Source organism: Macrobrachium rosenbergii, chromosome 40 (assembly GCF_040412425.1).
Source record: "Macrobrachium rosenbergii isolate ZJJX-2024 chromosome 40, ASM4041242v1, whole genome shotgun sequence".
NCBI lineage: Eukaryota > Metazoa > Arthropoda > Malacostraca > Decapoda > Palaemonidae > Macrobrachium > Macrobrachium rosenbergii.
The window spans coordinates 14763027-14790745 of record NC_089780.1 but is presented as its reverse complement, the minus strand read 5'-3'; the positions used below and the strand labels follow the sequence as shown (position 1 = coordinate 14790745).

General features: G+C 36.1%; 1 protein-coding gene and 1 long non-coding RNA gene across 4 annotated transcripts in view; both read left to right on the top strand.

Moving 5' to 3' along the window:
• The window catches only part of Tk (Tachykinin), a 369960-nt gene extending 353537 nt beyond the window's left edge, over window positions 1-16423 (top strand). For both annotated transcript variants that reach the window (XM_067083166.1, XM_067083167.1), the window contains exons 3-6: window positions 7490-7642; window positions 9916-10010; window positions 12539-12698; window positions 14348-16423. In XM_067083166.1, the coding sequence (XP_066939267.1) occupies window positions 7490-7642; window positions 9916-10010; window positions 12539-12697 (407 nt within the window). In that variant the 3' untranslated portion in view covers window position 12698; window positions 14348-16423. The remainder of the gene's footprint in view (window positions 1-7489; window positions 7643-9915; window positions 10011-12538; window positions 12699-14347) is intronic.
• Window positions 16424-16556: 133 nt separating this feature from the next.
• LOC136826150 (uncharacterized) lies at window positions 16557-27625 on the top strand. Of its 2 annotated transcripts, none has more exons than XR_010849526.1 (3): window positions 16557-17078; window positions 21253-21423; window positions 23847-27625. It is a non-coding gene; the product is annotated as an uncharacterized lncRNA (long non-coding RNA). The 2 variants fall into 2 exon arrangements; XR_010849525.1 differs by lacking the exon at window positions 16557-17078 and adding an exon at window positions 18448-18585.
• Window positions 27626-27719: the final 94 nt, after the last annotated feature.

Genomic DNA, 27719 nt, shown 5'->3' with positions numbered 1-27719 from the left:
GTGGCATTGCGGAGTGCCAGCTTTGGAATTCTTTTTCCTTCTCTCGTTTACCCTGTCTTTAATGGCACTTTTTTCTTTGTTTCTTTTCTCTTTCCCTGGTCTTGATAATGGCACTGGAATGTCTGGTCAGTTTAGCATGAAACGTACATGATTGTTTTTATTTTTCCTATTAAGAATGTTAACTTATTAAGAAATCAGTGAAGGTCTTACTCTTTCATATTCTGAATTAATTTCCAATATTTCATTCCCTTTTAAAAAAATTTTTTTATGCTTTAGGGGAAGCACATGCTTGCATCAATTTTCCCACTGTATTATTTCGAAAACGAAAAAAATCATGAAAATGAATAACAAAATGCGTGCCTTGATTCGATAGCTAAATAAAAATAAAATGTCTGTAACAGTTATAAATAAAACCGTAACTTTGTTACAGACATTTTATCTCCAATTCAGGTCAAGGAGAAGAAAAAGAAAATATGTCAGTATTCTTTTACATTTTTGCAAGATTTTTTTTTTTTTTTGGCGCATGACTTCGGTATCTTATAACATCCTCCAGTAGAGTCTTCTCGTATGTGGCTTTTGTTTATCTTTTATGTTTGTCTTTCTTTTTTGCAAGTGTGCCATCTTGTAGCGGCTTTCTGGTTGCTACTGTGTGCCAATGAATATTTGATGTCCTGTCCCAGCTCAGGTCTGACCTGAAATGGCGGTGGTATTTTGCAGCCATTGACAGAAGAAGTGTACAGTTGTAGAGTTGAAACATCTTTGAGGCTGGAAACCTCCTTGCTTAGATAAACTTTGACTCCTTTTTGGACTGAGGCATTGTTCACCTTTACAGGGCAGAATTTGTCCCATTCTGTCCCCTAATCACATCGATAATTCAACACTTCGATCTGGAGCTGAGAATTGTTGGCTTAAATTCTTGAGTAGTATTTTTAGGAAGCATTGCAGTTCCACAATAAGTGACCCTTTTTTCGTATGCGTAGCCACAAAGAAAAAGATTTGTAGAGTTGGATTGCCATTCAGATTTCTCAACAAAGGGATGACGTGAAAATACTCGTGAATATTTGGATATTACTCGTGTGTCATTGTCTTTTCACACCTGTCAGTTAATGAGCACTCGTGGTGGAGAGAGAGAGAGAGAAATGACAACATAATTATTAACCTGGAGTTTCCCTTAAGAATAATAAATTAATGATTATAGGACCCTTTACATATTCTCCGAATATCCTAGTGTGTTATTTGCGCATTCCTTTCTTTCCTCACACTTCTAACTTCAGGGGGTTAATGACTTTGCCCACATGGTCTGGGAAGAAGGGACTCCTTAGCTATGGCACATAACTCCTCTAGTAGATGACCAACCCAAAAATAAAACAGTTTTCTTTGGTCACGAATAGTATCATAGCCTCTGTATCGTAACCTTTTCCTGCCCTAGGTTAGAGTTCTCTCAGTTGAGGGTACACTCAGGCACACTTCTGCCAATTTGTTCATCCTCTTTCTTTTTCTGAAAGGCTTCTTGGGCAGCCTCTATAGAAGGTGTAAAGATGTTTTGTGGTTTATACATTTTCAAATATTTTCTTGTGGATTGTCTTTACCCTTGTTCTGCAAGTATTAGTGTTCATGTTCTTGGTGTTATTGTTATCATGATTATTCGAACATAGTTTTATATAGTCATCTTTTAGTTTTATGAAAATCAGTAAAGAGAAATTACATGTCACATCAAAGCTCAGTTTCCCAAGATTATATGAGTTTTAATTTAGGCTCTCTTATCAAAAGCACATTACCCAAAATACGTAATCACCATAATCGCGTTATGCTTTCTTCGTTTACTTTTCTTTTTTATATAAAACCTTTAAGGGCAATTTAAAGCAAAGATCCCAGTAACCAGAAAAAAAAACATTTTAGGCAAAACAGCTTCACAGGGTCAGTAGCTTAATGGAAAACACTCCGGGCTGGCCAAACAGCGTTGGGATATTTTTCGGCCAGTGAGCTTAAAAAGAAAAAGAAAGACTGGAACATAAAGTGCAATTAATTAGTGTTAATGAGAGGGAAGCTTTAGTCCTGCTCTCACGCCATTTACATACGAAATGGAAGTCTCTGGAATGCTTTCATTAAATGCCTTGGAAGTGAACTCTGTCCTGGCGAGTTTTCTGGGCGTGTGTGGGCGGCGTGTTTCCTGTAGGAAGTCGACATACGACTTTTTGTGGTTGGTTAATTACCAAGGTCCATTTACATCAACCTTGGTTAATACTGTGACTGCTTACAGACCGATGGTTGTAGGGAACATGGAAAGGATTAGAGAGTTCCTTGACATAGTATTTTTTTCATTACATTCTGTTTTGTTTGTTTGCACGTGTATTGGTTCATTTCGTTAGTTCGTTTGTATACTCAGTCAGATGTTGGGTTATGTACTATATTACTGGTAGAAGGTTCGTGAGGTCTGTATAAATTCCTTAAAATTAATATTTTTTATATGAAATTTCTCTATGTGCATATCCTAATATGAACATAATCTCTCTCTCTCTCTCTCTCTCTCTCTCTCTCTCTCTCTCTCTCTCTCTCTCTCTCTCTCTCTCTCTCTATAAACTGCTTTTTTTTATTATTCATTATCATTACGTCCTTAGAGTGAAAAATGACATGGTATCCCAAGTGGTAATGAACTTCGTTCCCAGATTATTTTTAAATATTTTTAGTTATTTTTTATTGAAAACATTTGTTAATAAAACAATATAAAAATATTAGTTCATTAGGAGGAGAATGGAGATAAAATACATAACTCTTAAGAATAAATGTAGACATTTGTGAAAAATTCCTGAAAATAGATTTACGTTTTTATTTCTTTAATACGAAAGTACCTTTCATTTCAAATGAGAGAGAGAGAGAGAGAGAGAGAGAGAGAGAGAGAGAGAGAGAGAGAGAGAGAGAGAGAGAGAAAGAGAAACATCACGTGTGTCAAAGAGATTAGCAGTATTAATTCTAATCCCTTTGTGCTATCACTGATAGGATTTGGATACTATAATCTGTCGGTGAACTCTTTAAGTCGGCCTTGTTTTGCTGAAAGGCTGCCTTTCAGTTCATACTGTGACTGAAGGCAATTTCGTTGCGATACCACGAGTTCGAGAAACTCTGCTCCCAAGCAGATTTGTGGCAGAGGAGATTAGCTCTCTGTGAACTTTTGTCCAGGCTTCACCTGTTCCTCTGTTTCAGTACTGAAAGGGGGTACATGCCCAGTTTTATACCATTATTCGGCAGTTAGCATATCAAAATGTTCTACAGTAGTACCCTTGATGTTGTGGCTTCGATGTATGTATTTAGGGTCAAATTGCATATGCTAGGACCAAGAAGGCAATTGATAGCCTGCAAGAAATCTCAGAAACTGTTTATCGAGAAAGGCAGCCAGCTTAAAGTGGTTCAGCCTCTGGACTTATTCTAGGCATAAGTTAGATCACACCTGAGTGAAGAATCAAGAGTAAGACTAAGTTTGGAATCAATAAACCTTCTGAATAATGTATTGCATCAAATATTCCGCTGATCAAGGTAGTTGTAGATTTTCACAGTTGAGCAGACTGTAAACTGTCTTCACTTATAGGATCACCTTTCGCACTGTAACAGTAAGACCGATTCTGGCTCCCAGCACAGCATTTGCACAAGGAAACTGGACAACGAGACAGTGAATATGCAAAGAGTAGCAACTGCACAACCACACTGGACAAAGAGGCACTGAATTCAAAGACACCCTTCTTGAAGAATGAGTCTGTAATCAGGAAAATGCCACCTACGTTTGTGATTGCACATAATGAACTACAGAACAGAGACACTGAGTGAAATCAACACTGTAAAGCCTTTTAGTGGTCGTACAGTAGATGTTTCAGTTCCTGAACTATAATGCCATAGAATTCTTCCCCTGATTTTCTAAAACTCCCATTTCCATAATCAACCATTTTGCCATTACTAATGTTCCACTACCTTTTTACTAAGTTGGTCAGAAACAGAAATACCAGAAACTGATTAAATAAATGAGTTGCATCTATAGTACGGCGTTACATAACTATACAGGTTCATAGCAACACCGGGTTCTTAATTAGTTTAGTTATTTACCTGAAGTGACAGAATCACCCTGTACTAATTAGTGGAAGGTTGGTGCTTTGAATTGCTTGATTCAAGTACAGGAAGTTTCAACCCTTTTGGGGGTACTTCTGTTATTCATGGGGTTACATTATACAAACCCTAAAGTGTCTACTTTTAAAACGTAGTTAATGAATAGATTAATTGCTATTTTCTTTCACGGCTAAAAAGAGGTTGTATGTACTCTCTCTCTCTCTCTCTCTCTCTCTCTCTCTCTCTCTCTCTCTCTCTCTCTCTGGCAGTTGAAAAATATCGTGTGCTCTTTCTCAATCTCTTGCGTCAGTTAAAAGATATCTTGTACTGTAGAATTCTAGAATCTCTCTCTCTCTCTCTCTCTCTCTCTCTCTCTCTCTCTCTCTCTCTCTCTCTCTCTCTCTCTCTCTCTCATTACCGAAACTTGTAATACTGAATCGAAACAAAAAAAAAGGACCTGAATACGTATTTACCGGAGTAATATGAATTCGTCTGGTGAAGACGAGTTCCAGTGAGCTCTTTGAAACAGTTCCCGAGATTGAATTAGCCCAGTTGACTGTGAGCAAGAAAGTAAAAAGACGAATTCTGGGCGTTTAATGATATTGAAAGATGTTGTACGTTCTTTCGTTTGTCTGTTTGGGTTGGGGAAATTTTTATACGTGTAGTCTGTTGTATTATGGCTGTACTTGTTCGTCTATGTTTGTCTAATTCTGTCACTTATTTTTTTACTTGTATATGAAAGTTTTTATCGATATACGATACTTTTCATGTATGAGACGCGTTTGTATATGATCGAAATTTTTTTTATTTTCTTTTGTAATTGGACCAAGGTGCTAGTAAATGATATTACTTAGTCACTATTGCCCTAGAAAACGCCAGTGATTCTGTATTCTAATATACTGTATCCAAAGGTAGAGGAGCGCCTAGTGGAAGATTGAAAATCCCTTGGAGCAGGAAATGCCCCCAAAATGGCTGAGAAGTCTGTCACTTGAGGGCAGTCAGTTTGCTGCGTACTCCTGTCATGTTGGTAGTTCCCAGTATGACCTGTTTGGCCTATCTTCAAAGGCGAAAGACAGCCATGCATGTCAGGTTACAGACGTCTCTTGACATGCTTACCCTAGAAAGTGCCAGTGGTTTGGGGGTGCGTTTGTAAAATACCCAAGGAAGAGAAGTCCTAGTGAAGGGTTGTTAACCAAGGAGGGGAGAAAATACCCTTGAATGACAGGCGAGCTTCTTCGCTTGAGGTCAACATGGGCATTGAGTTGGCAGTCTCATATGCTTGATTTCTTTGCAAATAGGAAATGAAAAAAGATAATCTACCTAGGTGTTTTGAATTTGTGGATATGGCGCATGAGAAGATAAATGTGAAAGGGCAGTGTATACTAGAATAGAAAGGACAGAGAGTGCATTTGTCTGGGGTAGCCAAAAGGTGTAGACCTAGGAAGATGTAGGCCTTACGGCAGTGGTTCTCATCCAGGGGTGAATTCCCCCTAGGGGGGAATTTCAGTGTTTTGGGCTGGGGTGAATTATGACCATAGATTGGCAGGCTCAAACTGGCTCTAAGACCACACAAAACGCAGTGTGCATTGGTCTGCAACACTGAGAGGTCACGCTGGGCTTTCTCTCTGCTAGCTCGTATGTTTGTGTTAGTATTTTGTTGCATATTATTTGGAATGTACCTTTTGAAGCAGATAATTTTGGAAAGGGGTGTGGGGAATGACATTCTGAATATGGTGAAAGGGTGCATGGGCCAAAAAAGGTTGAGAACCACTGCCTTATCGTATCATGAGTCTCATGGGATGAGTGAAAACTTACAAATTCATTAGTTCAAGGATTCTGTGGGTAAAATTTACAAGCAGAAAGAAAGTGGTTTTTAGAGAGTTTGAAACCGTGCCATGTGGGGGTTTGTGGTTCTTGGAAGAGTGGCTGTGCTAGGTGATTTAGATCCGAAAGTGGGTGACAGGGAAACAAATGGTGTAGACAGAAATGGAGTTCCTGGAGTTGATGAGAACGGAGACAGGCATGTGGAAATGTATTTGGAAAGGGGTTCATTTATGAAAAAAATGGCTGAATTAAAGTTTTTTAGTTTGTGTATAATACAGAGTGGATGGAAGTGCAAGTTGATAGATATAATGGTGAGAAAAGGAGCGACTGGAGGTACATCTGATCATTATTTGGTTGGAGCGAATGTTAAGAATAGATAAAAGAGCAAAGATTCCTATTTCTGATTCATATAGCCTTGACTTATTAAAGGATTGCTCTTATCGATTCATTTAGAATTAGAGGACCCTCAATTCCCTCCTCCCTCCAATCCTTTTTGTTACCTCTTGCTGGAATTACTATAATGAATTCACAGTTCTCTGACTTCCTCTCGAAGTGATTTTTATAAGACGATGTCTTACAAACGATGAGAGAGTGAAAAATACTATTAATCAAAAAGGGCGTATGGCTCCAGTGGTTTTGAATAAGATGTGAGGCACAAGATTTATCTTGTGTTGATGGAATCTTGGAAGTTATGTAAGGATGAAGAGGTTTCTAGACTTCGAGAGAGGTCTGAAACCCGCGTGTAACATACGTGCTTCGAACAGTTGTAGGAGGAATTTCTTCATGTCAAGTTTTATTTGCATACGTCATTTGATACTTGAATTAATTTTTTGCAGGAGTTTTGTCTTTGACGCTGCTATTAAAAGATAAATGGAGCAGTTATTGGCATGTTGTTGTTCTTGGAAGCCAGTTTGCTTTGTAATAAACACTTGCATTACTTTTTTTGGACAAATTTTCAATGCTTATAATCCACTTTTATCGTCCACAAAGGATGGGGTCATAAATGCATAATAATTTCACTATGAATTGTGTAATAATTATATTAGCTACTTTTGTTCAACATACTCTATTTTCTTTCGTTGGAGTGACTCCACTCCCCAGTTCATAAATGATCAAGTGGCTTATATACTGATTTCATCTGACTTATCTGGATGGTCACCCTCCCAAATACTGTCCAGACCAAGTCTTTTTTAATTGCTTCGTTTATTCAGCTTAGATCTTGTTTATATATCAAGAACTTTGATTTTAAAAGTTATAAGTAATTCAACTTTGTTGCTGAAAATGCTGCGAGATGTATTGGAGAAAGTTACTTATACATTTATATGCAGCTGTTCATAGGTATCAATTCCCACCACCTCATTCTTCTTCTTCTTCTTCTTCCTCTTCTTCTTCTTCTTCTTCTTCTTCTTCTTCTTCTTCTTCTTCTTCTTAACTTGCAGGCAAGAAGGCACTCACTGGTTTCCCTGCTGCGCATTGATGAAAGTTATCTATACAACTTAAATGCAACGGTTTGTAGCTATCAAGTCCAACCACCTCATTCTTATTCTTCTTCTTCTTCTTCTCTAACTCGCAGGCAAGAAGGCGCCCTCCGGTTTCCTGGGCATGAGAGGCAAAAAGAGCGACGAGGAGGTCTACGGAAACAACTTCGCCGACTACGAACTCGAAGCCCTCCTGAAGCGAGCTCCCTCCGGGTTCTTGGGCATGCGCGGAAAGAAGGCACCCTCAGGTTAGTCGTCGCTCTTCTTTTGTTTTTCGTCTGTTCGTTCCATAGATTATTCTCTAAAAATTCCAAGCATAAAGGCAGAAAAATCTAGATTTTATTATCTGTTTTGTTCCCAGAGGCCGTCGTTATATTAATTCAAATAATTCTTTATTAATTCCAAGCATAAAGACAAAAAAGTCTAGATTTTATTATCTATTTTATTTTGATTAATTCAAAGCATAAAGAGAAAAAACGTTTTGGGATAAAGTAGGTGTATAGAGGACTTTTACACGTAGATTGTAGGAACTAGGGAAACAAGAATAAGAGGGAAAATTCCTTTTCATATAGTCATCATATTAAAAGATTCTGAAACAGACTCAGAATTTAACATTTCCTGCTGATGCCTATTCTCCCATCATGTTCTATTTTAGTAGCAGCAACATGTTTTGAAGAAAAATAGCACTGAAAAAGACGCCATCTAAGCTTGGCTATAAAAAAAAAACTATATTCTCCCATTGATAATGACGCCATCTAAGCTTCGATATAAAAGGAAAAACTTATCCTGAGCAAACTAAATATGATATGACTGTCACTGGTGATCTGGTATGTAAGGTCTTACTTTCTCGTCCCTAATCGAGCTGGAAACAGAACTGGTCTGATGCTTTCCTGAATGTTATTTTATTAGAAGTAAAATCAGGGAAGTTCAGATGTTAATCAGGGTTGAAACAAAACTGGTGTGACGTTTGCTTGATTGTAATTTTATTAGATATCAAACCAGGCAGCTCAGATGTTCCAATTATCTTTAATTATCTTTAAATCTTGACGTTATTGGGAGTTTGTTCTACGGTTTCGTGGTGTTCTGAAATACTATTTTTCTTGAAAGCATAATAATGGATATATTGCTTTTAACTATTTCTACCTCTCTCCCTCTCTTAATATTTACCTTGTCGTTGCTTTTTAAGTCTGTTACTGAAGCTTTCAGCAAGATTGCTATATAAAGGAATTGTTTATTTTTCAAAAATGATTACCGCTGTAAAGCAATTCGTTTGATAACTGAAATACAATCATATTTTGTGTATTTCATATCGCCATTAATTCTATCTGCAAAATGTTTGATCTTTCGTGTATATCTCTATTTCATTTGTCTGTCTCCCGTTCTTGCTTGTCTCCCATTGTTATTGTCTCCCACACTAGGCAAATTCATTTGATAAATGAAACACAATGGCCTTTTGTATATTTCTTTATAATAATTCAGTCAGATCCTTAGATCTCGACACCGAGTGATGGTTAAGGACTGAAATTTTTAGATGATAGAGAATGCCTGAGTTTAGCGTCGTTTAAAATAAAGCTTTTAGGTGGAAAACGGTAAATGTGTCTTCAAAAGAATTAGAGAATTGCTGCCCAAATTTGTATTCGGTTTGACGGAAATATTTTGGAGTAAAACTGTTTTCGACAAATATCATTCGATTTCTGTAACTTTACGTATATTTCCGAACGAAATGTATATTTACAGGGTTTGATCTGCAGACTCTGTTTCAGTCCCACTAAAGTACTGCAATTGATTTCCTTTGAATTGTAATTGTTGATACTGTAAGCATTTTCGAGTGACTGTTAAACATTTTGACGTTCAAAAAATATTAAGGGCACGGTAAATTGTTGAGTCAGTGAATTTAAATAATTTTAGATGTATTCCCAGATTTTTCCAAATTGCATTTCGTATTTACCGTGTAGTTTTTATGAATGTAGAATTACGTTGATACAATAACACTGAATACTGACGGGAAAATTGTAACGAATATCCCGAATATTTTTAGCAAAATCACAAAATCCTTCGAAATACATTTATGAAAAGTATTCGGTCTCTTCAACGAGGATTTTTCCCTTATAGCCTCGGAAAAATTATCCATCGTATCACATAATAGTACATTTTTTCCCTTAATTATTATTGGCCTGGTCAAAAAATCTCTTATCATTCCGATATGGAAGTTCTGATACGGAAGATGATAATAAAATTTTTATCACAAGGAATAGATCGTTGTACAAATAAATGTGTAATTCTCAGAGAATTTCGTACATCATGAAATTTACCTTGCGGTCTTACCAACATCCACAAATCTTTAACGTTTTGATAGAGATTTTCTCCCCATTGGAATCGAGCACATCAGTACTTAACAAGGGCAAATAGTTGCTATCCCCGTGGGCCTCCTCTTCAAACCACCTGTCGTTGATTACAACAGGTATATTACAGAGATTTTATTTGGTCCTTTTTTTTTTCTAACGCCATACCCACTTTGCAGGATTCTTGGGCATGCGAGGCAAGAAGGCTCCCTCCGGATTCCTTGGCATGAGGGGCAAGAAATACGACGACGAAGAAGTTGATGCTCTCATTGAGGTAAGGAGAATTAGATACTCTCATTGAGGTAAGGAGAAGTAGATTCTCTCATTGAGGTAAGGAGAATAAATACTGTCATTGAGGTAAGAAGTCGATGCTCTCATTGAGGTAAGGGATGAAGTCTTGTGATCGTTAGCCGTCTTGTCATTAGAATAACACTGACTCTGTTAAATACAATTGCTGACAGCATCATGAGAAATGAAGCCGAATAATATTACTGAACTCAGAACTTCTGTGTTATCCTCTTAGCCATAATATGAACATTGGCCAACTTTTACATAACAGTGAGAAAATAATTATAAGTAGATTTGGAAAGACTCGCTATATGAATTCAGTTCACCTGATGCTGAAATTCTATTTGACAGAACCTGTTTAAAAGAGGGTATACTCCCTTCTTATTGAATGAGATTAATAGTCATATATATGAATGACTCGACCAATGAGTGTGGCGGCTGTGATAAAAAATGTAATGATGGAAATGAAAGACATTCTAACCTTAATGTGGAAATGAAAGTAAGCTTTAAACATTAAAAGAGTATTTAAATCATTTTACAGAACCAGGAAAGCCTGTTTTTGTCGTGTAGTGTGTATGCCTCCGTTGGCCATGTTCACAGTTAAAAGGATTGAAGAAAAATATTTGCTGTTTGTAATTCAGCATTTTGTATAGGGTTTATTTTTTTTTTTTTTTGCCACACCACTTTTCCGACAGAATATCAAGATTTCAAAACAAAGTGTTAAAGTTTTAGACAAAATATCAAGACTTCAAACAAAATATAAATTTCAGATAAAATATCACTAATTTTTTCCTTGAAATTTGTTGACATGACACTGTTACTACAGTTATGTAAGTTACAATGTTCGAATCGAATACTATACAGCATGAATTTTAAAAGGTATGATATTATTTTAATGACAAACTTCGTTACATTTATTGAGCGAGTTATTTAGGCTATATGACTATATGCACGTGAATAATCTTATATCGCAAATTTTGCGTTTAATCATCTGAATGATAGTGATATTGTGGGTTACCATATACAAAGCGGTATCCAAAATCCCCATGTGTCCTCCCCACCCCCCTTAGAAAAAACTTCAGTAATTGCCTGTGTAAACAGCACATTTGATGTACAAATAGGCATACTTCCCCTTCTCATCACGGTCAATTGAAGGTCAGTAGTCCCTTAGGAAATGGAGTCATTAAAAGTTTTTGGGAGACTTTCGCGACGAACCCCATACAGCATTAGGCCAGTTTGACTAAAGTTTTGAAGAAAGTTTCCCGCGTTTCCGGTTGGGAGATTCCGAGGTGGACGACCGTAGGAACTGTTGGGTAACTTTCTCTCTCTCTCTCTCTCTCTCTCTCTCTCTCTCTCGTATTGTATCAGGCCCTTATTTACAAAACATATCAATATAAAGTAAATAATTTAATTAAATGTATAGAGGTGCAAGCTTTGTAACATTATTTAAAACCTCATAGATCAACGAGAGGTTTTATTTCAGTATTACGTACAAGTGTAAGCCTTGCAACCTCCCTCCTTAAAAAAAAAACTAATAATTCAAGTAGTTTTATTATTTTATCATTTTGTAGTAATCATTAATAACCATTATTAAACTTTTGTGCAATCACTTCCGCGTTGTTTTCCAATTTCAAAAAACAAAAACGCAATCACGACAATGGCTGCCGGCTTTGTTTTCAAACACACACCGACTCCCTACTGCTATAATGACACGCCTTCGTGTAACAGTGAAGTTGCTTAGTGACACTTCCAAAAAAAATAATGAGTTGCAATTATTGCCGATTATTTTGTTTTGTCTTTCAGTCATTATGACTGTTATTACTCTTGCTTGTTAAATGTCAGTGAATATGATTGAGTTTAAATTTGGCATGATTCTCTAAGTCAGTCATTTGCTATTTCAAGATGTTACTTTACAACTCCATTGGCATTTTGCAGTTTGTCATTTTTGTGCTCCGGGAGAGAGAGAGAGAGAGAGAGAGAGAGAGAGAGAGAGAGAGAGAGAGAGAGAGAGAGACTCAATTATGGAAAATCAAGTGGAACCACAGTACTGAATTGCATGCGTAATATCATAAGGAATATAGTTTTGTGTATGAATGCTTACCACTTACATGTAAAACCAACCTTTTTCAAGTAAGTCATAAATGAAATCTTATTTGTTACCAAGTTAAACTTAGAACCTATTTTCAGACTGACTTCATGCTGTGTACTGTCCTCTGTCATATATGTTTAGGGGAATATTGTGTAGTTATTCTGTATACTGTGTCACGTAGGTCTAGGCAAGAGTTGTGTAGTTATTCTGTATACTGTACTGTCTCACGTAGGTGTAGGGGATTGTGGTGTAGTTATTCTGTATACTGTGTCACATAGTTCTAGGGGAGTGCCGTATAGTTATTCTGTATAATTTGTCACATAGGCCTAGGGCAATGTTGTGTAGTTCATTTATTCATACCCATCTTAGTATTAAACAAAATCCTGTGTATATGAGAACACTAACGTCTCGTGCCTTTCGGACAGGTCCTCTCCGCGATGGCAGCCGAAGGACAACAGCAAAAGCGAGCCCCTTCCGGATTCCTCGGGATGCGAGGCAAAAAGTCCGTCTACGACGACCAGACCGACGATGAGCTCAGCATGGATAAAAGAGCACCATCGGGGTTCCTCGGAATGAGGGGCTGAGGTGAGCCAGCATCTCTCTCTCTCTCTCTCTCTCTCTCTCTCTCTCTCTCTCTCTCTCTCTCTCTCTCTCTCACCGGTTTTGAATGAGAGTTTTTTATGAAAGTATATTAACGTAATTGGACACATTTTTTCTCATTTACTTACAGGCTCTTGCCTTTATAAGTCTAGGAGACGGATGGGAAGTCTGTACTTACTTCTCTCTCTCTCTCTCTCTCTCTCTCTCTCTCTCTCTCTCTCTCTCTCTCTCTCTCTCTCTCTCACACACCTATTATCGAATATCTCGCCAGCCTGTGAACTTAGAGCGATGTTATTCCAGGATTTCAACGTGTAAAATAATAGAATTACTTATTCACTGTACCCGTCTCATTTACTTTTACTTCCTAATGACTTTACTCTTCGATAAACGCGTTTGTTGTCATGGCGAAATTTCCCTGAATTTCCTCCAACGAGAACGAAAAGCCGGATTGCAAATCATGTCGCTTCTGTCCGATGGAGAAACGCCCAGAAGAAGAAGAGGAAAAACAAAAGAGCGCGAGGCTTTTGATTGGACGACCGTGGCAAATGAATTGAAAGCTCCTTCCGTTGTGTCACTCGGTACGAATTAACTCATTCCGGAGCTTCAGGCCCTAGACTAAATTTTGCGAACGAGACTCCCGCGCGACGGCTGTTCGTTAAAAGCAGCCACTTGGGGCAATTAGAGAGCTCGTGTTCTGCCTCGTTTAGAACTGTGTGGTTGCAAAGCGAAGGTTTTTTTTTATTTTTCGTTTGGTCTCTACTTAGCGTTGCTTTGTTCTGTATTTTGGAAAACTGTAAAGTAGACTTGAATTTGTTACAGGCTGTGAAAGTATATTTTTGTGAACCAAAGATATACAGTTTCATATTCTGAATTTAAGGTAGTGTTTATCTCACAAAAAAAGATTTATGAAATCAGAATGAAAGTTTCCAGAAAAAAAATTACTGAAGTACTTTATCCCGTGGTTCGTTACCATCTGTGGAATTTCGCATTTAAGAACAGATGTGTTCTTGCTAAAAAAAAAAAAAAATCACGTGTTATTAATGAGTGACATAATGTTTGTAGAGTCTCTGTAACGAAGGTATAAATAATTGTGTTGATGTCATTTTTCCACTTTTTAAAAGGAACTCTCTCTCTCTCTCTCTCTCTCTCTCTCTCTCTCTCTCTCTCTCTCTCTCTCTCTCTCTCTCTCTCTATATATATATATATATATATATATATATATATATATATATATATATATATATATATATATATATATATATATATAATAAACTAAAAAATAAACTGTTTACATTTATAATTTTGGGAAATTATTATTTTGTGATATCGTTTCGTGTATACAAAAAATAACAATACTTGTTACATTGTGCTTGTGTCTTTTTTTATCGTATTTATGATGATAATATGTAGTTCAACAGAACACAAACTATATGATAAAGTCCCATAATGATTTTTTTATTTTCGTTAATTGCAATTTACGAGCTAGATATTTGAATATTATCTGAACAGAGCAGAGTTCGATGTTGGCACTAGTCTCATAAGTCCACCAGAATTATCAGGTAAGCCTAGGATTATGTTCTAATTACGTTCACCAAGTACCCAAGCATATTTATTTCCTTCTTTTTTCTTTGCAGGTGGAGGACGTCTCCAGACCTCCCTCTCCGAAGAGAAACGAGGAGGACAAACTCTTAAAAAAACCAAAAAAAGCCAAAAGTCCCCATGTCCATAAATCATACTTAGTTTTGACCGTTTGAAGAGCGTAGATGATACCATTACTCCCCCAGCCAGATCAACACCCCATCTCTTTGCCTCTCTCTTTCTGTCTCTGTCTCTGTCCCTCCCTGTCTCTCCATCACGACGTTTAGTCTACTAGTTCGTAAAAAAACAATAAATTTTGTGTAATGCTGTGAGAAGTTTACTGTATATTGGAGAAAATACCAGCAATAGGCCTTGGAATTTGTATTGAGGTAGCTTTTCCTTCTCGTACTTCCTCTGCTCTTCCTATAAATAGGTTTGTTCTGTTGTTTAACCGTGACAATTTTTATGAGTCTAGTGTTTCTTTATTGCGTGTGACATTAATTTACCTCTGTCAACACTCGTGTTTTCAATTATGTCCTTAGAAATATCTCTCAGTACATTCTAATGGGTTATAACTTATTTCATCTAAATATTTTATGGAAAGGACCACATATACATATCAGTCTAACGGCAGCGTTAGATTTCGGACTTAGGGAACATTACATAATCAAATGCCATTGCCTTCTCTGAGCGTCTTTCTAGAAGTGTTGGAAAGATGTGGATTATTTTGTCTGTGAACTTTATTTCCCTGTTTTATGACGAAAACAAATTTAGAGAAAATCAGCAGTACAACGATAGCTCGTTTTCGCACTCCGACCCTTGTGGCTTGAATCTGTTTCTCATCTAATTTTTTATTGATTTTATTACATTCGTCCTTTCTGTGCCTCTCTTTATTTAGGCTCTCCCCTCAGGTTCGAATAGCACGTGTGTTTGTGATAAACATCTTGCTCCCTTGCTTTACAAAACTGGTGTTTCAGGCTGGGAAATACTCTTGATTTTCGTTATTTCATTTTAAAGTTAGCGAGTGTGTTCGGCCAGAGAAGTCCACGAACCAAATTTGGTAACGGTTCGAGTATTTTCCACCGCATACTTCCCGTCTTGTAGGACGCTCATCTGCTCTGTCTCACTTGAAAGAAGACGGAGGAGAAATTCTGTCACTGGACAGCTGTTTGGAGCTCTGTTGTAGCCTCTGAAATAGACCGAGTATCATTATCCGTACCTAACGTTCTCTGTCCGAACATACGAGCCTAGACCAAGTTTTGCAGATCTCTCCATTCTTCTTCTTTTCCTTCTTCCTCGTCTTTTTCCACTTGCATTCGCTCACCCCCTTTTGGTATCACACAAGTTGCCGTACCCTTATTCTTGTAACAACATAGAGTTGTGTAATCATATTGTATAAATCATAGAAGAGAAAAATATATTGTGCAAAACTTTTCGTGTGAGTTCTCTAAGCATAGAATTCTTAGCTTCGTCCAACAAATTTTTATGTAGGAACATTCCAAATCCTTTTGGCTCTTTGTACCTGTAGTCTGAGACGAAGACGGCTCCCTCCTTATCGGATTTTATTTGAAATATGAAAAGAATAGTAGTTTTATCATTATTTCTTTGTTAAATATGATTTGGAGTTGATGGTAGACACTACATGATTTAGTAATCCACGTCTGATTTTTCTTTTTTTTTTTTTGGCGGTTTTCTCGAAAGCTTTTTACCATCACTTTCACCTCTTCCTTCGAGATTCCCTGTATACTTGATACACAGAAGCTACCATCGGTTCTCACATCTGTCAAACAGCCTGTTGCGAGTGATTTACATTTAAGAACCCAGCAGATTCATTGTTTTAAAAGAGTGATTGACAAACGATATATATATATATATATATATATATATATATATATATATATATATATATATATATATATATATATATATATATATATATATATAATTATATATGCATATACAATTTGATGTTCAAATCGTACACTTGCGTCAATAACAATAATCTTTTTGCCTTTAGAATTGGAGACTGTATACAAAATATTCAGATGAATCTGCTCATGTAAAAATGATGTAATCCATTAAACAAATTGTCATTGAATTGTACTTTAATTGCAATAAAAGACAATCCTCGTCGTACAAGTTTCAAAATCCTTAAGGTTTCAAACCCTCACCTGACAATCCCAGTCTTGTGTATTATTGGAACGTCTCTCTGCCTTTGTGATCAGTCTAGTTCTGCAAAGGGCAAGGAAACTGCCTACTGAACGTTATAGATGCTATTTCTGCAATGGCATTGTTAGTGGCATCCTACTTAGGAGCGTTCTTGCAGTTTTGATTCTCGTTGTTCCAATGCACACTTTCACGACAGTGTAAAAAAGAACATACTGCCTCTTCAAAACTTTATTGAAAGTGGCGCTACCAAAAGTAATACTATGTTGGTGGTAAAACAATGATTTTTAGTATCTGAAGAATGGTACCTGAATGGTTAACGCGTTTGCCCTCACAGATTACGATGGGATTTATCTAATGGAAATGACTATCCATCGTAACTGGTATATTAAAATGAATTGCCCACCCATGACAATTTCAAGGGTTTTGGGCCAGAAAATGATAGTTTGTGAAAATTGGCAGCTTTCTGTTGAGGAACATAATTCACTTGTTTAACAACCCTTAGCAGGCCAGAAGCAGGACGAATGTTGTCCAACTACGTAAGAACCATAGCACAACCGGGAAAGACATGCTTAACACTTCAAATTCTGATTGAGACCTGTATAACGCTCCTAAATCAAGGTGAGTTACAACTTTCGTAGTTCCCATATACTTTCGTATTTATGCAAATAAAAAAAACTAAAAACCAAAGACGGATTGCACAGGATATGTATTTTTTAATGAATTTCTTGAGTGTTTGCATTATTACATTACAAGTATGGTGAATGTTAGGGAAAAGCAAACCAGATGCAGAGTTCAACTTTTTCCGTGGAAGTGAGCTTAGCATGTGTACTTGCCAGATGTACGATCCGTATAATTAAAACATTAGAATTCAGCGACATTGTGCTCTACGGATAAGAAAGAAGGAAAGTTATTTTAATCAGTTCAATAATCTATGAAGTCCATAAACTTTTAACTGTCGATACATGGGGTACTCGGTGCTGAAAATAAACTGTCGTACTCTTGCTTTAGTGTTCAGTATTGCCAACCATAGGGATGTTCAAAAACGTGGGGACTCTTACCTCAATTTTTAGGGACATTTGGACGCCCAGGAAAAGTTGTTGACAACGCAGGGACTTCTGATGTTTGCTGACAAACATTTTTTATGTAAGGTATTGAAGGTGTAAATCACTTATCTTAGCAAATGTTAAGTCCATTCTTCAATTTCAGATGCAGTCATCGGTGGTTTATTGCATAATCAAGTAGGCTGAAGCTATAAGATTCTGTATTCATTAATTCTAACGTGAAATCCAAGGGTGGAAAACTGCCTTTGACTTCGTTAAAGAAATAGTTGAAACGCACTTATTACTACATAAACAGCAAATGTATGATTACAAAAACTAATTCTTAATTTTTCTTTTGCACTTTTGACTGATGCAGACATTTGTTTCGTGCACTGTATACCGTATTCATTATAGACCCATAAATATTTTTTTATATCCATCTAAATATGCTATAAACTGATGATTATGAATGAGAGTTTGTAACAGTCTACCTATCATAACTCTTCATCTGCCAAACTTTTACAAATGGTGTTGTGATTCAGAACGTGAATTAGGAATGCAAAATGTTCATAGTGATGTTATTAAACTAGCTCTGGAAATATGTCAGCAATTTTACCGATTAGAGTTGGAGAAAACAGAACTTGATAATGCTGACAAAACCTGACATTGTTTCTTTGATGCTGAAGACACTTTCAATTCGCCATATTTACACCATATGGTATACGTTCAATATTTGGTAGCTTTAGTTCTCTCCCAGTGATTCTTACTAAATTCATTATTTAACTGTCATGACATGACATTTCTTAAGAGAATAAATTAGGCTATGCATGATTACTCGTACATTCTGAACACGGCTGTCGAAGCACCCATAATACAGTTCGTGTAGGGGCCATAACTCTGAGTAGGGAATTTTTCAGACTGTCTGTAGGGATTATAGGTCCATGGTAGTTGGCAACAGTGTCAAGGTAATGACTGTCAAGTTTCAGTTCTTTGTTCTCTTGATCTTCCCGGTCCATAAGTATTATTAACATTAATATCCTACGTGTTTAAACTGAATAGTGGTAATGTAGATGTGTGATGTTAAGGTATGTATTGCAGAAAATCTATTTTTGACAGGATTATGGTTTAATAGGCTTGTTTACATACTCAAATTATTAGCCATGTTTTGTACCATAGGCCTAGGTATATCCTTGCCCTTTTGTAAATGCCATTTATATAATTACGCGTAATTTTTTGCCGACTGGCAATAAATGGAAAGCGTCTGAGTGTGAACCAATGTATTATCAAGGTTTCCTTCTCATGGTTTATAAAAAAGAAAGTCATAATAAGTTATTAGCTGTGGGAATACAAGGTTTATTTAATATGCAGGCTACGTGTCACCAAGGAATAGGCCTAGGCTACTTGAAGGTAAATACATAATTAGCAGCCAGAAAACTGTAAAAAAAGTCAAGTTAGAAGGTAGTCGTCACCACGGAGCTACTACTTGTGTCATGTTGTCAAATGGTATTGCAGCTTTCCGTTTATTTTAGCTTTAAGAGTTGGTCAGGGTACCCAACTGAGAAATTCGTATTGGCTTTAGTTTAGTGTTGGCATTTCACCATTGTATGAATAAACACCTATTAAAGCAGATTATGACATTTGGAGCTGTAGAATTCTTAATGACAGAGATTCTTGCTGGTGCAAGGCAACTGCTTCCCGGCTCCATGGTATGTACTTACTTTAATCCATATTTCTATTTCAGAGTTGAAAAAATAGTTTTCCTGTAAATTATTTTACATTTTTAACTGTTCTGACATTGAATTCAATATAAAATAGCCGTTATATCTTACAACTAGCCTACAGGGACCACCATTGGAACCAGGGTTTTCAGAGCAGGGATATAGCATATTGTAATCTCATCCAACCTAGGGTACCAGGTTCTTACCTGGCAAGGGCCCTACTATTTAAACTAACCTATGCCATTGTAAATTAAAAACTAGAGTTGTGACCTGACCTGACCTAACCTAACTTAACCTGAAGCCAGGTTCATACCTGGCCAGGGAGAAAGGGGTTAGTTCCCCTTGGACCCAATCCTCAATGACCTGGGTCACCAGGGTCTTTCTTGACCTAGTGAGGGGTGTTACCACAGCAAAGTTCAGTAAACCTTTCCTTAATCAGAATTAGAACTTGGTCAGAAGTATCATGGGGATAGTAGAATATATATCTGTATATCTGTTTTTTAAGAGGCATTACTACTTGATAATGTTTAGTATATAATACCTAAAACATTGTTCATTTGAGTGCTGAGACAGTTAGTCCAGTAGCACACCTAGCCTAAGTCATGGACTTCAGTAATCTGGACTGGAATGCTATTAAGAAACATGCAATTAACCTGTAGATTTTTATGACATACCATTTTATCTAACATTAAAGAATGTAGGAAATACAGAGGTCATGCTTGGTGGATTTTAAGAAATGAATGGAAATTAAAAAGTTGAAATTAAATTGCAATGAACCTGAATATAAATTAGGTAAATTTTAAGAGGCTTGGGGATGTTTTTAGTGTCAGCATCTAAGGTACTGCACTGTAATGATGAAATTCCGTAGAGAGCATTAAAAGGAATACTAGACAGTAACATGTTTTTTGAGTTTTCATGGAAAATGAGTCCAAAAAGATTATTTATTACTACAGTACTACATGAACAAAACAGGATTAATGGTATGCATTCGGGTCGTTTCGGCCGTAAGCACGTTTATGTGCAAAATGGGCACCGTGTTTAGTACCAGCCCCTTGGGGATGTACGTAAAACATGAAGTAACAGTGGTAAATACTGTACCATAAACATAACGGTAAATATCACAAACATAACGCCTTACATTGTTTTGGTGTTACGGCCTAAAGTGACTTACGGCTGAAACGACCAGGACCGAATGGTACTTACCTAGTGATGCATGAATTTGAGACCGTTCCTGTTGGTGTGATTCATTCATTTTTGGTCCCCCCGCCCCTTCCTAATCCTTGGTTCCCACATGGGTACCTCCATAACTGTTGTAAACATAGGTTTTAAAAAAAGGGGGGAGCAGGTTGCACCAATAGCAGTTGTCAGAAATGCATAAACATGAAAAATATATTGTTCTGCATTTGGTGAAATTGAAGTGTAGTGTTACACCCATAGTCCATATTATTTTCTCCAACTTTTTATGATCTTGTGTCTTACATAATAGCATTGTACTGTTTTACCTACATAAAATCTTGTACAGTACTTCATGTCATCCTGAATATAAATATTTTCAGACTCCTCGACCCATTCCTCCCTGCGTACATTCAAAGAGTGGTTGTCGTTCCTGAAGGGTGGTTGGGGAAGTAATAAGAAAAATTCACAAAGTAATGTATGTTTATGTTCAATATAGTACAGGCACTTATATTCCTATGGTTGCACATGTCAGTGGGCATATTAGGCCAAAAGTGTATGAAAGACATAAGCATCATTTCCAACAACCACAATTTCTGAAAACAACTAGATAAATGTTGTGTGTGAACCTCCTTTACTCACTTTTGAGAGTAATAACCGATTAACCACTCCAAATCCAAGCACATGAAATCATCTTAAAAGGAAGGTGCTCTTTGAAAGGCCACACTAGATGTAAAAGTAGGATTGTCATATCCAGATATTTTTCTATCTCATAGTACAGTATGTTGATTAGTGTTCATAGTATCAGTAAAATCCAATTATTTTGAAGTCTCCATACTGAATTTTGTTGATGTGTTTCAGGTGAAGCTTGAACTTGAAGTTTTGGGGGAAATGGTTATAATTCTTCTCGTAAGAACAGTCTTTGTAAATTGGCTGCTGTTTGTTAGAACAAGTTGAGTAAAATTCTCCTGTCATTTGAACAAGAAAGGTCTCAAGGAACCAGCTGGGTGCAGTAACTGGAATATCCTAAAGGTAAGAAAAGGAATTGTCCCTTGAAAGTTGAACGGTTTCTTTGAAAAAAAAAAAAAAAAATACAGTTAATTTCAAGTGTAGAAATGCTTCTTGGTTCGACTTTTTTTTTTTTTTTTTTTGATTAAACATTTTAAGCAGATGTGATATTTATAAATTTTATATCTTAATGAAACTTTGAATGTTACATTCTGTGTACAGTATATTTTCTAGAAAATGAAGGATTTCTTTTCAAGAACTATAAACAAACTTAGTCAATAGACAACACTGGGAGAGTTAATAGACAAAACTGGGAAATTTTTAGAATATTTGGCAAGGGGACACTAACTTAGCAGGGAGTAATATTGCTGTTATATGTTACGTGCTTACAGTTCAAAAAGGAAATAAAAACCTCAGGCAGCAAGTGGGCATTGTAGGGGCTTTTTTATTGTACACAATTGAGGCAATATGATGGGAACAGATTTGGAGGTTATTAAATGAAACTCGACTTTAACCTAATTTATAACCTTAATACTACAATGGTCATAAAAAAAATCTCAATCTGATAAACTTATGCTTCTATACTTGAAATTAGCCTCACTTAATATTACCACAACCCTGAAGAAAATCTAAACCTAATTCCTAAACCTAAATCTATAATGACCAAAAAAAAAAAAACTTTAAAGCCTTGCTGTCAGTAAATTAGGAAATCCAATGTTATATTTTTTCTAACATAGTTTTTCACTGTCAACATCAACTTCGGTAACGTTTCACTTTTTTGATTCACCTCAACCTTCAGTCTTAATTCTTTTTCTGTCTCCCTCTTTGAAATGATTTCTCCTTTTTTTTTTCACGCTATACTATACTTAAGGCTTCCAACGGAGCCAAGAGCCCACCAACTTTTTATGCACTACTTAACAGCGTCTGGGCCCAGTGCCCCTGCAATCTGGCACAGTTTTCAGTTTCTTCTGTCCAAACACTACACCTCCTTGCAGAAACTGAACTTGAGTACAAAAAGCTGAATGAACCAGAGATGCACCCCCAGAAATTTACCTCCAACTTTCCTCCACTAGCGTCACATTACGACCACCCATGTCCCATCTGCCTTTTATCTCTCGTCCTGCCACTCCATCAGTGCTTTCTGATTCAGTGGCCAATGAAGTGACACTCTGCAGATGCAATCGGCTTGTTTCGTCCTCTCCAGCTCTTAGACTGATCTAGTAATTGCCAATGCAGATCCTATTATATACTCCTTCCTCACATACAAAACAAAAAAACATCACAACAGCAAAATGAAATTATTTCACACAAACCCATCTTTCATCTTACAAATCCAAACTTCTAAATGCCATCACAACATGATCTCTTATATCACATTACTGCTCAAGAGATGTAAATTATTTTTTATTTTATTGCATGTGTATATTTTTGTTTATTAAAATTTGTATATATATGTGTATTTTTATTAAATGTCATTTTTCCCATCCTAATTACCATTGTAGCACTTGTATGCTTACACAAACACACACATTTCTTATGTATCAGTGTTATTTACAAATTGCACTAGTGTTAATTAGGATATCTTAATAGCACAAGCGAAGATGGCATTTTTCATTTTTGAAAAATTAAGATAAGTACAACATTTAAGTCTAAAGATCATGGTAAGATTGGTTAGTCTGGATTAGCAGATTAATTCAAGGGTTGCAAATGAATAGGTTTGCCATTGGATTTCAGTATACTATGCTAGGTCAGTCAAGTGGACCAATTTAGGATACACAATTGAATAGGTTAAGGTGGGGTACATTATCCAGTTTGTTAAGGTAGATAGCTGGATTAATTTGTTAACTGTAAGGTATATTAGTCAGTAAGTTAAGGTAGCATATGGTGGACATTATTATAAGGTAAGATTGGTTCATGCTCGTATCAGGGCTGGAAGTATAAGGTAAGATTGGTAGGTCAGGACCATTATTCAGTGGATTAAGATAACACATGTTAGTCATTTAATTGAGGGTGGACAGGTTAGTAAATGGGCTAAGGTATCCCTAGTTATTTGGTGGATTAGGTAGAATCAACCCTTTGGTTAAGGCTAAGCAAAAGGACTAGATGTGGTCTTGTTAGAGTCTCAACAGAGATATGCACTAATAATGTAGGATTATAGTTAGTAATATCTGTTTAACAGATAAGGGTACTTGAATAACTATGCTTAGTTAAAGGTAATAGTGTCTTGATAAGATGTTCTGTGAATGTCAAAAGTTCATCTAAAATGTCAAGAAAATGCCCAGTATGTCATTTATACTAAAATCATGTAAAGTAGTTTGTTCTGTATACTGTATTAATCTTTTTCTACTTCAGAATATAAAGAAACAATTTAATTAGTATAACAGCTCACACAACATGTAAAAATTAGGAAATTTTATGACTTAAGTTAATGAGTTTTCTTTTTACAGGTTTAAATTGAGTCAAAGCTTCATACTCGAATATATATTGCAACCAAAGCATTTTGAATTAAATTCCATGAAGAGTTCCAGATGGAATCAAATAAAAGATCTACTGATGATAACCTACAACTTTTAACTACTGTGGAAAAAGTTTAGTTATTAAATTATGCTGTTGATTGTACAAAGCACTAAATGAATCGCTGAATAGCTAACTTCTGGTGGCAATCTGTTATTGGAGTAACTTGAGTATTATAATGCACTGTTGAGAATATTCATTACTCGGTATAATTTGGAACAATATTTTCATTTTATGAATGTTACCAATTTGATGTAATGGTTTTGAACATTCTCATTATGTAATAGTTTTTGAAAGGTGCTCTATAAATATTTCATAGTACAGTATTTAATAATTGCCTATAGTATAAAGCTCATAATTCTTTCTGGGAACATATTGAAGAGATATTACTAAATGAGATATTCTTGAGCATGCTTGTGCCAGGTGAGGAAACTGAACATGAAGGAATAATCAAGCCTGAGAGATGCTGATGAAGACAAAATTATGTACCTAGATTTTTGCCACTATAGTTTCCATAGGGTTTATTTGTTTTTGTCAGCTGAGTCAAATGTCAGTTTCCTCCAAAACACTTGAAAGATTTCCAGGTGGCATTGTTTGTAATATGTTCTGTACACTACTTTAAACAAGTTACCATAACATGTGACTGGCTTTGAAGCAATTAAGTGACATTCAGTTTACAACCATCAGCTCATGGAACTAAAATCTGCCCATGGTTACAACTTCTTGCTGTACCTGATATACCCCTGCATCTTTGCTCCACTAAACTATCACCTAAATCTCAGCATCTTTGTATGTTTGTTACATGGCAGCCTTAAATCTTTCATTAGTTTCACTAGGATTTCATACCTTTCCAACCCATGTCAAAACTATTTTTAGCTCATACACAGTTTACTACAGCTGCAGTTTCATGTGATTAGGTAAATCTTTAAACTACTTTTGGATAACTTTGTATCGGACAATAGTTCTTGGACAGAAAAAAGTTTGCTGTCCTCTCTGTCACCTCTTTTCAATCCAACTAAAAATTTCTTGGGGAAACACATTAACCATTTACATGCATAAACAGAAAACTAGAACAAATGCAAGATCATGGATTATAAGAAATATAGAAGGAAAATCCCCAAATTAATGAAACCCATTAACTTGACCTGTGTGTTTACAAAAGATAGTCATAATTCCAAACCCATCTGCAGTAACCATTAAGTTTTGGGGTGGGGCCCAGGGAAGGCTGTGAGATGGTTAAGGTCTAAAGGGAGTTAGAAATCCATCTTCAAGTATAAATACATGTACTGATTTTGTAAATTCTCATATTACTATTTCTCTCTCTCTCTTTTGTTGGAATTTTTTCATTCTGTCTTGTCCACTAGCTATGAATGCTTATTAGTCTGGTCACATGTAGAAGATGGTGAAGACTTGCTGAAAGTAATTTTTATTTATTTACTTGACGGTCACTTTCAATGGTAATTCATAGCCACAGAATGACAAAACTGCTTTAGAAATGATGTACATATTTCTTAAGCTAATTGTCTGCTGGTTTACAAGTTTTGTAGTCTGTATATAGAGTAATTACTTGCCATTAACTGTTGGATACACAAATTAGTTATATGTGTAATGTGCAAGGCCTTGAAGGCAATACAACTTGTGCAGTGTGTAAATGAAAGCTTAAGGTTAAGGAATAAAATAGTTAAAGAAAGGCATAGGTTAGTTCTGGAAGGGAAAAATTGAAAGGGGATTGTATTTTCAAAGAATATTCAGTGGAGGAATTGCTTTTAAAAGAAGAAATTTCATGGGAGGATTCATTTCAGAGAGAATTCATCAGGAGGTAATAGTGTTATAAAGCTAGGGAAGACATTTCACTGGAAGGGAAAACTAAGCAAAAATTGTATAGAAATTATTCAAAACAGTAGCAACCCCAGAGGGACCCCTGAGGATAGATAATTAGGGATGGATAAATTTCTCTGTACTGTAAATCCCGTAGGAATAACTTTTTAAAAGATGCTGGAGGAAGGGCAGATTTTAGAGGGAATACTTAGAAGGGTAGTTTTTTAGTTTTCTGTAAAGGGAAACCATTGTGCCAGCTTTGTCTGTTGTCCGCACTTTTTATGCCCGCCCTTAGATCTTAAAAACTACTGAGGCTAGGGTGGTGCAAATTGATGTTTTGATCATCCACCCTCCAGTTATCAAACATACCAAATTGCAGCCCTCTAGCCCAAACATACCAAATTGCAGCCCTCTAGCCTCAGTAGTTTTTATTTTATTTATGGTTAAAGTTAGCCATAATCGTGCTTCTGGCAGCAATATAGGATAGGCCACGGCTCATACAGCATTATGCCAAGACCACCGAAAGATCAATCTATTTTCAGTGGCCTTAATTATACGCTGTAGCGGCTGTACAGTAAACTCAATTGCATCAAAGTTTCTTTGGCACATTTTTTACTTGTTTAAATGTTACTGAAAAGAGGAATGTTTTGAAAGTTTAGTCATATGCACTCCAGAGAAGACATTTAGGCCACAATGAAATTCGGCCTCCTCAGACTTAATAATTTGATGTCAGGTTTTTCTTGGTAAAATGTAAATGTCTAGGCTGCTAAATGATAAAAAGTAAATCCTTTCAGTATTCAGACTTTTAAAATCAGATTGGTATTAATAACTTAGGATTTGAAGTTCTTAAAACAAGTAGCAGCATTGTTCAGTTTTTTCATTCTAAGGTTTTTTTATTTTTTATATAGGAAAATTCAAAGAAATTTCAAAAATGTACATGTATGAAAGCTGTCATCAAAGGGATGTTTTCACACTAGTTATTGTATTGGTAAAAATGGTGATTGCAAGTAGAACAACAAACTTTTAAATAATCAGTAGGTAACCAACAGAACATGAGATGTATCACCAAAAATTCCTCTATATATACATTGTGTTGTTTATTGTAAGCAATATCAGAGCTGCTTGATAATGTCTGTTTCTCTTGACAAATTGGTCAAGGCAGTTTGAGCTGCACCTTACCATAGAAAATATTTTGTTGCTTGTGATGTATGGATACAGGATGTGATCAAATCTCCAAAGACCATGATTGATGAAAGAGTGTAGTAAACAGATGTGATAGGATAATGCTTAAGTGCATGCAAAAATACAGACATTAAAACAACTGGCCTAGCAGTTGACATCACTTGTTGGTAATGTAAACATTTGTGACATAAATAACATCATATGGATTCAGTTATTCCTTGGGCTGTTCTGCATGTGATATGTCACTGTACTATAAATCTTGACCTATTCTGGACTTGTTTGTAGACGTATGCAGCAGTTGTACAGTTGTATCCATGCAAAGAGATGAGTGAGGTGCTCTATATTTTTGTTGAAAGGGTGTATTTAACTCTTTGAATATGAAAAACCACAATGCAGTGGAGTTTTTATAATCACATACTGTTTTGAGACATTGTCTTCTCTTCAGAGTGGAAGAGGAAACATGATGACTTGAACCTGTTTGTGAATGTATCCTCTTGGATATTGAGCTTCTTGACATCATAGCTTTAAACTGCTCAGTTTCCTTGACCAATTTGCATCAAGCAATAGACCTAGTCAGTAGATTGAGCTTTGATTCCAATAGAATACTAAAGGTACTGTATATACTTTATAAAATTTAAAGATGTAAAACTTTATTTGCTACATTTTCCATCAATATTGTGTACAATATTATGAAGAATAAAAAATAAGGTAATGCATTCTTTTATTTATATGATAAACATTAGTAATGACAAGTAAAAGCAAGCAAAAATTTTAAAATCATGCAACAGCAATGAGTATTCTCCCCT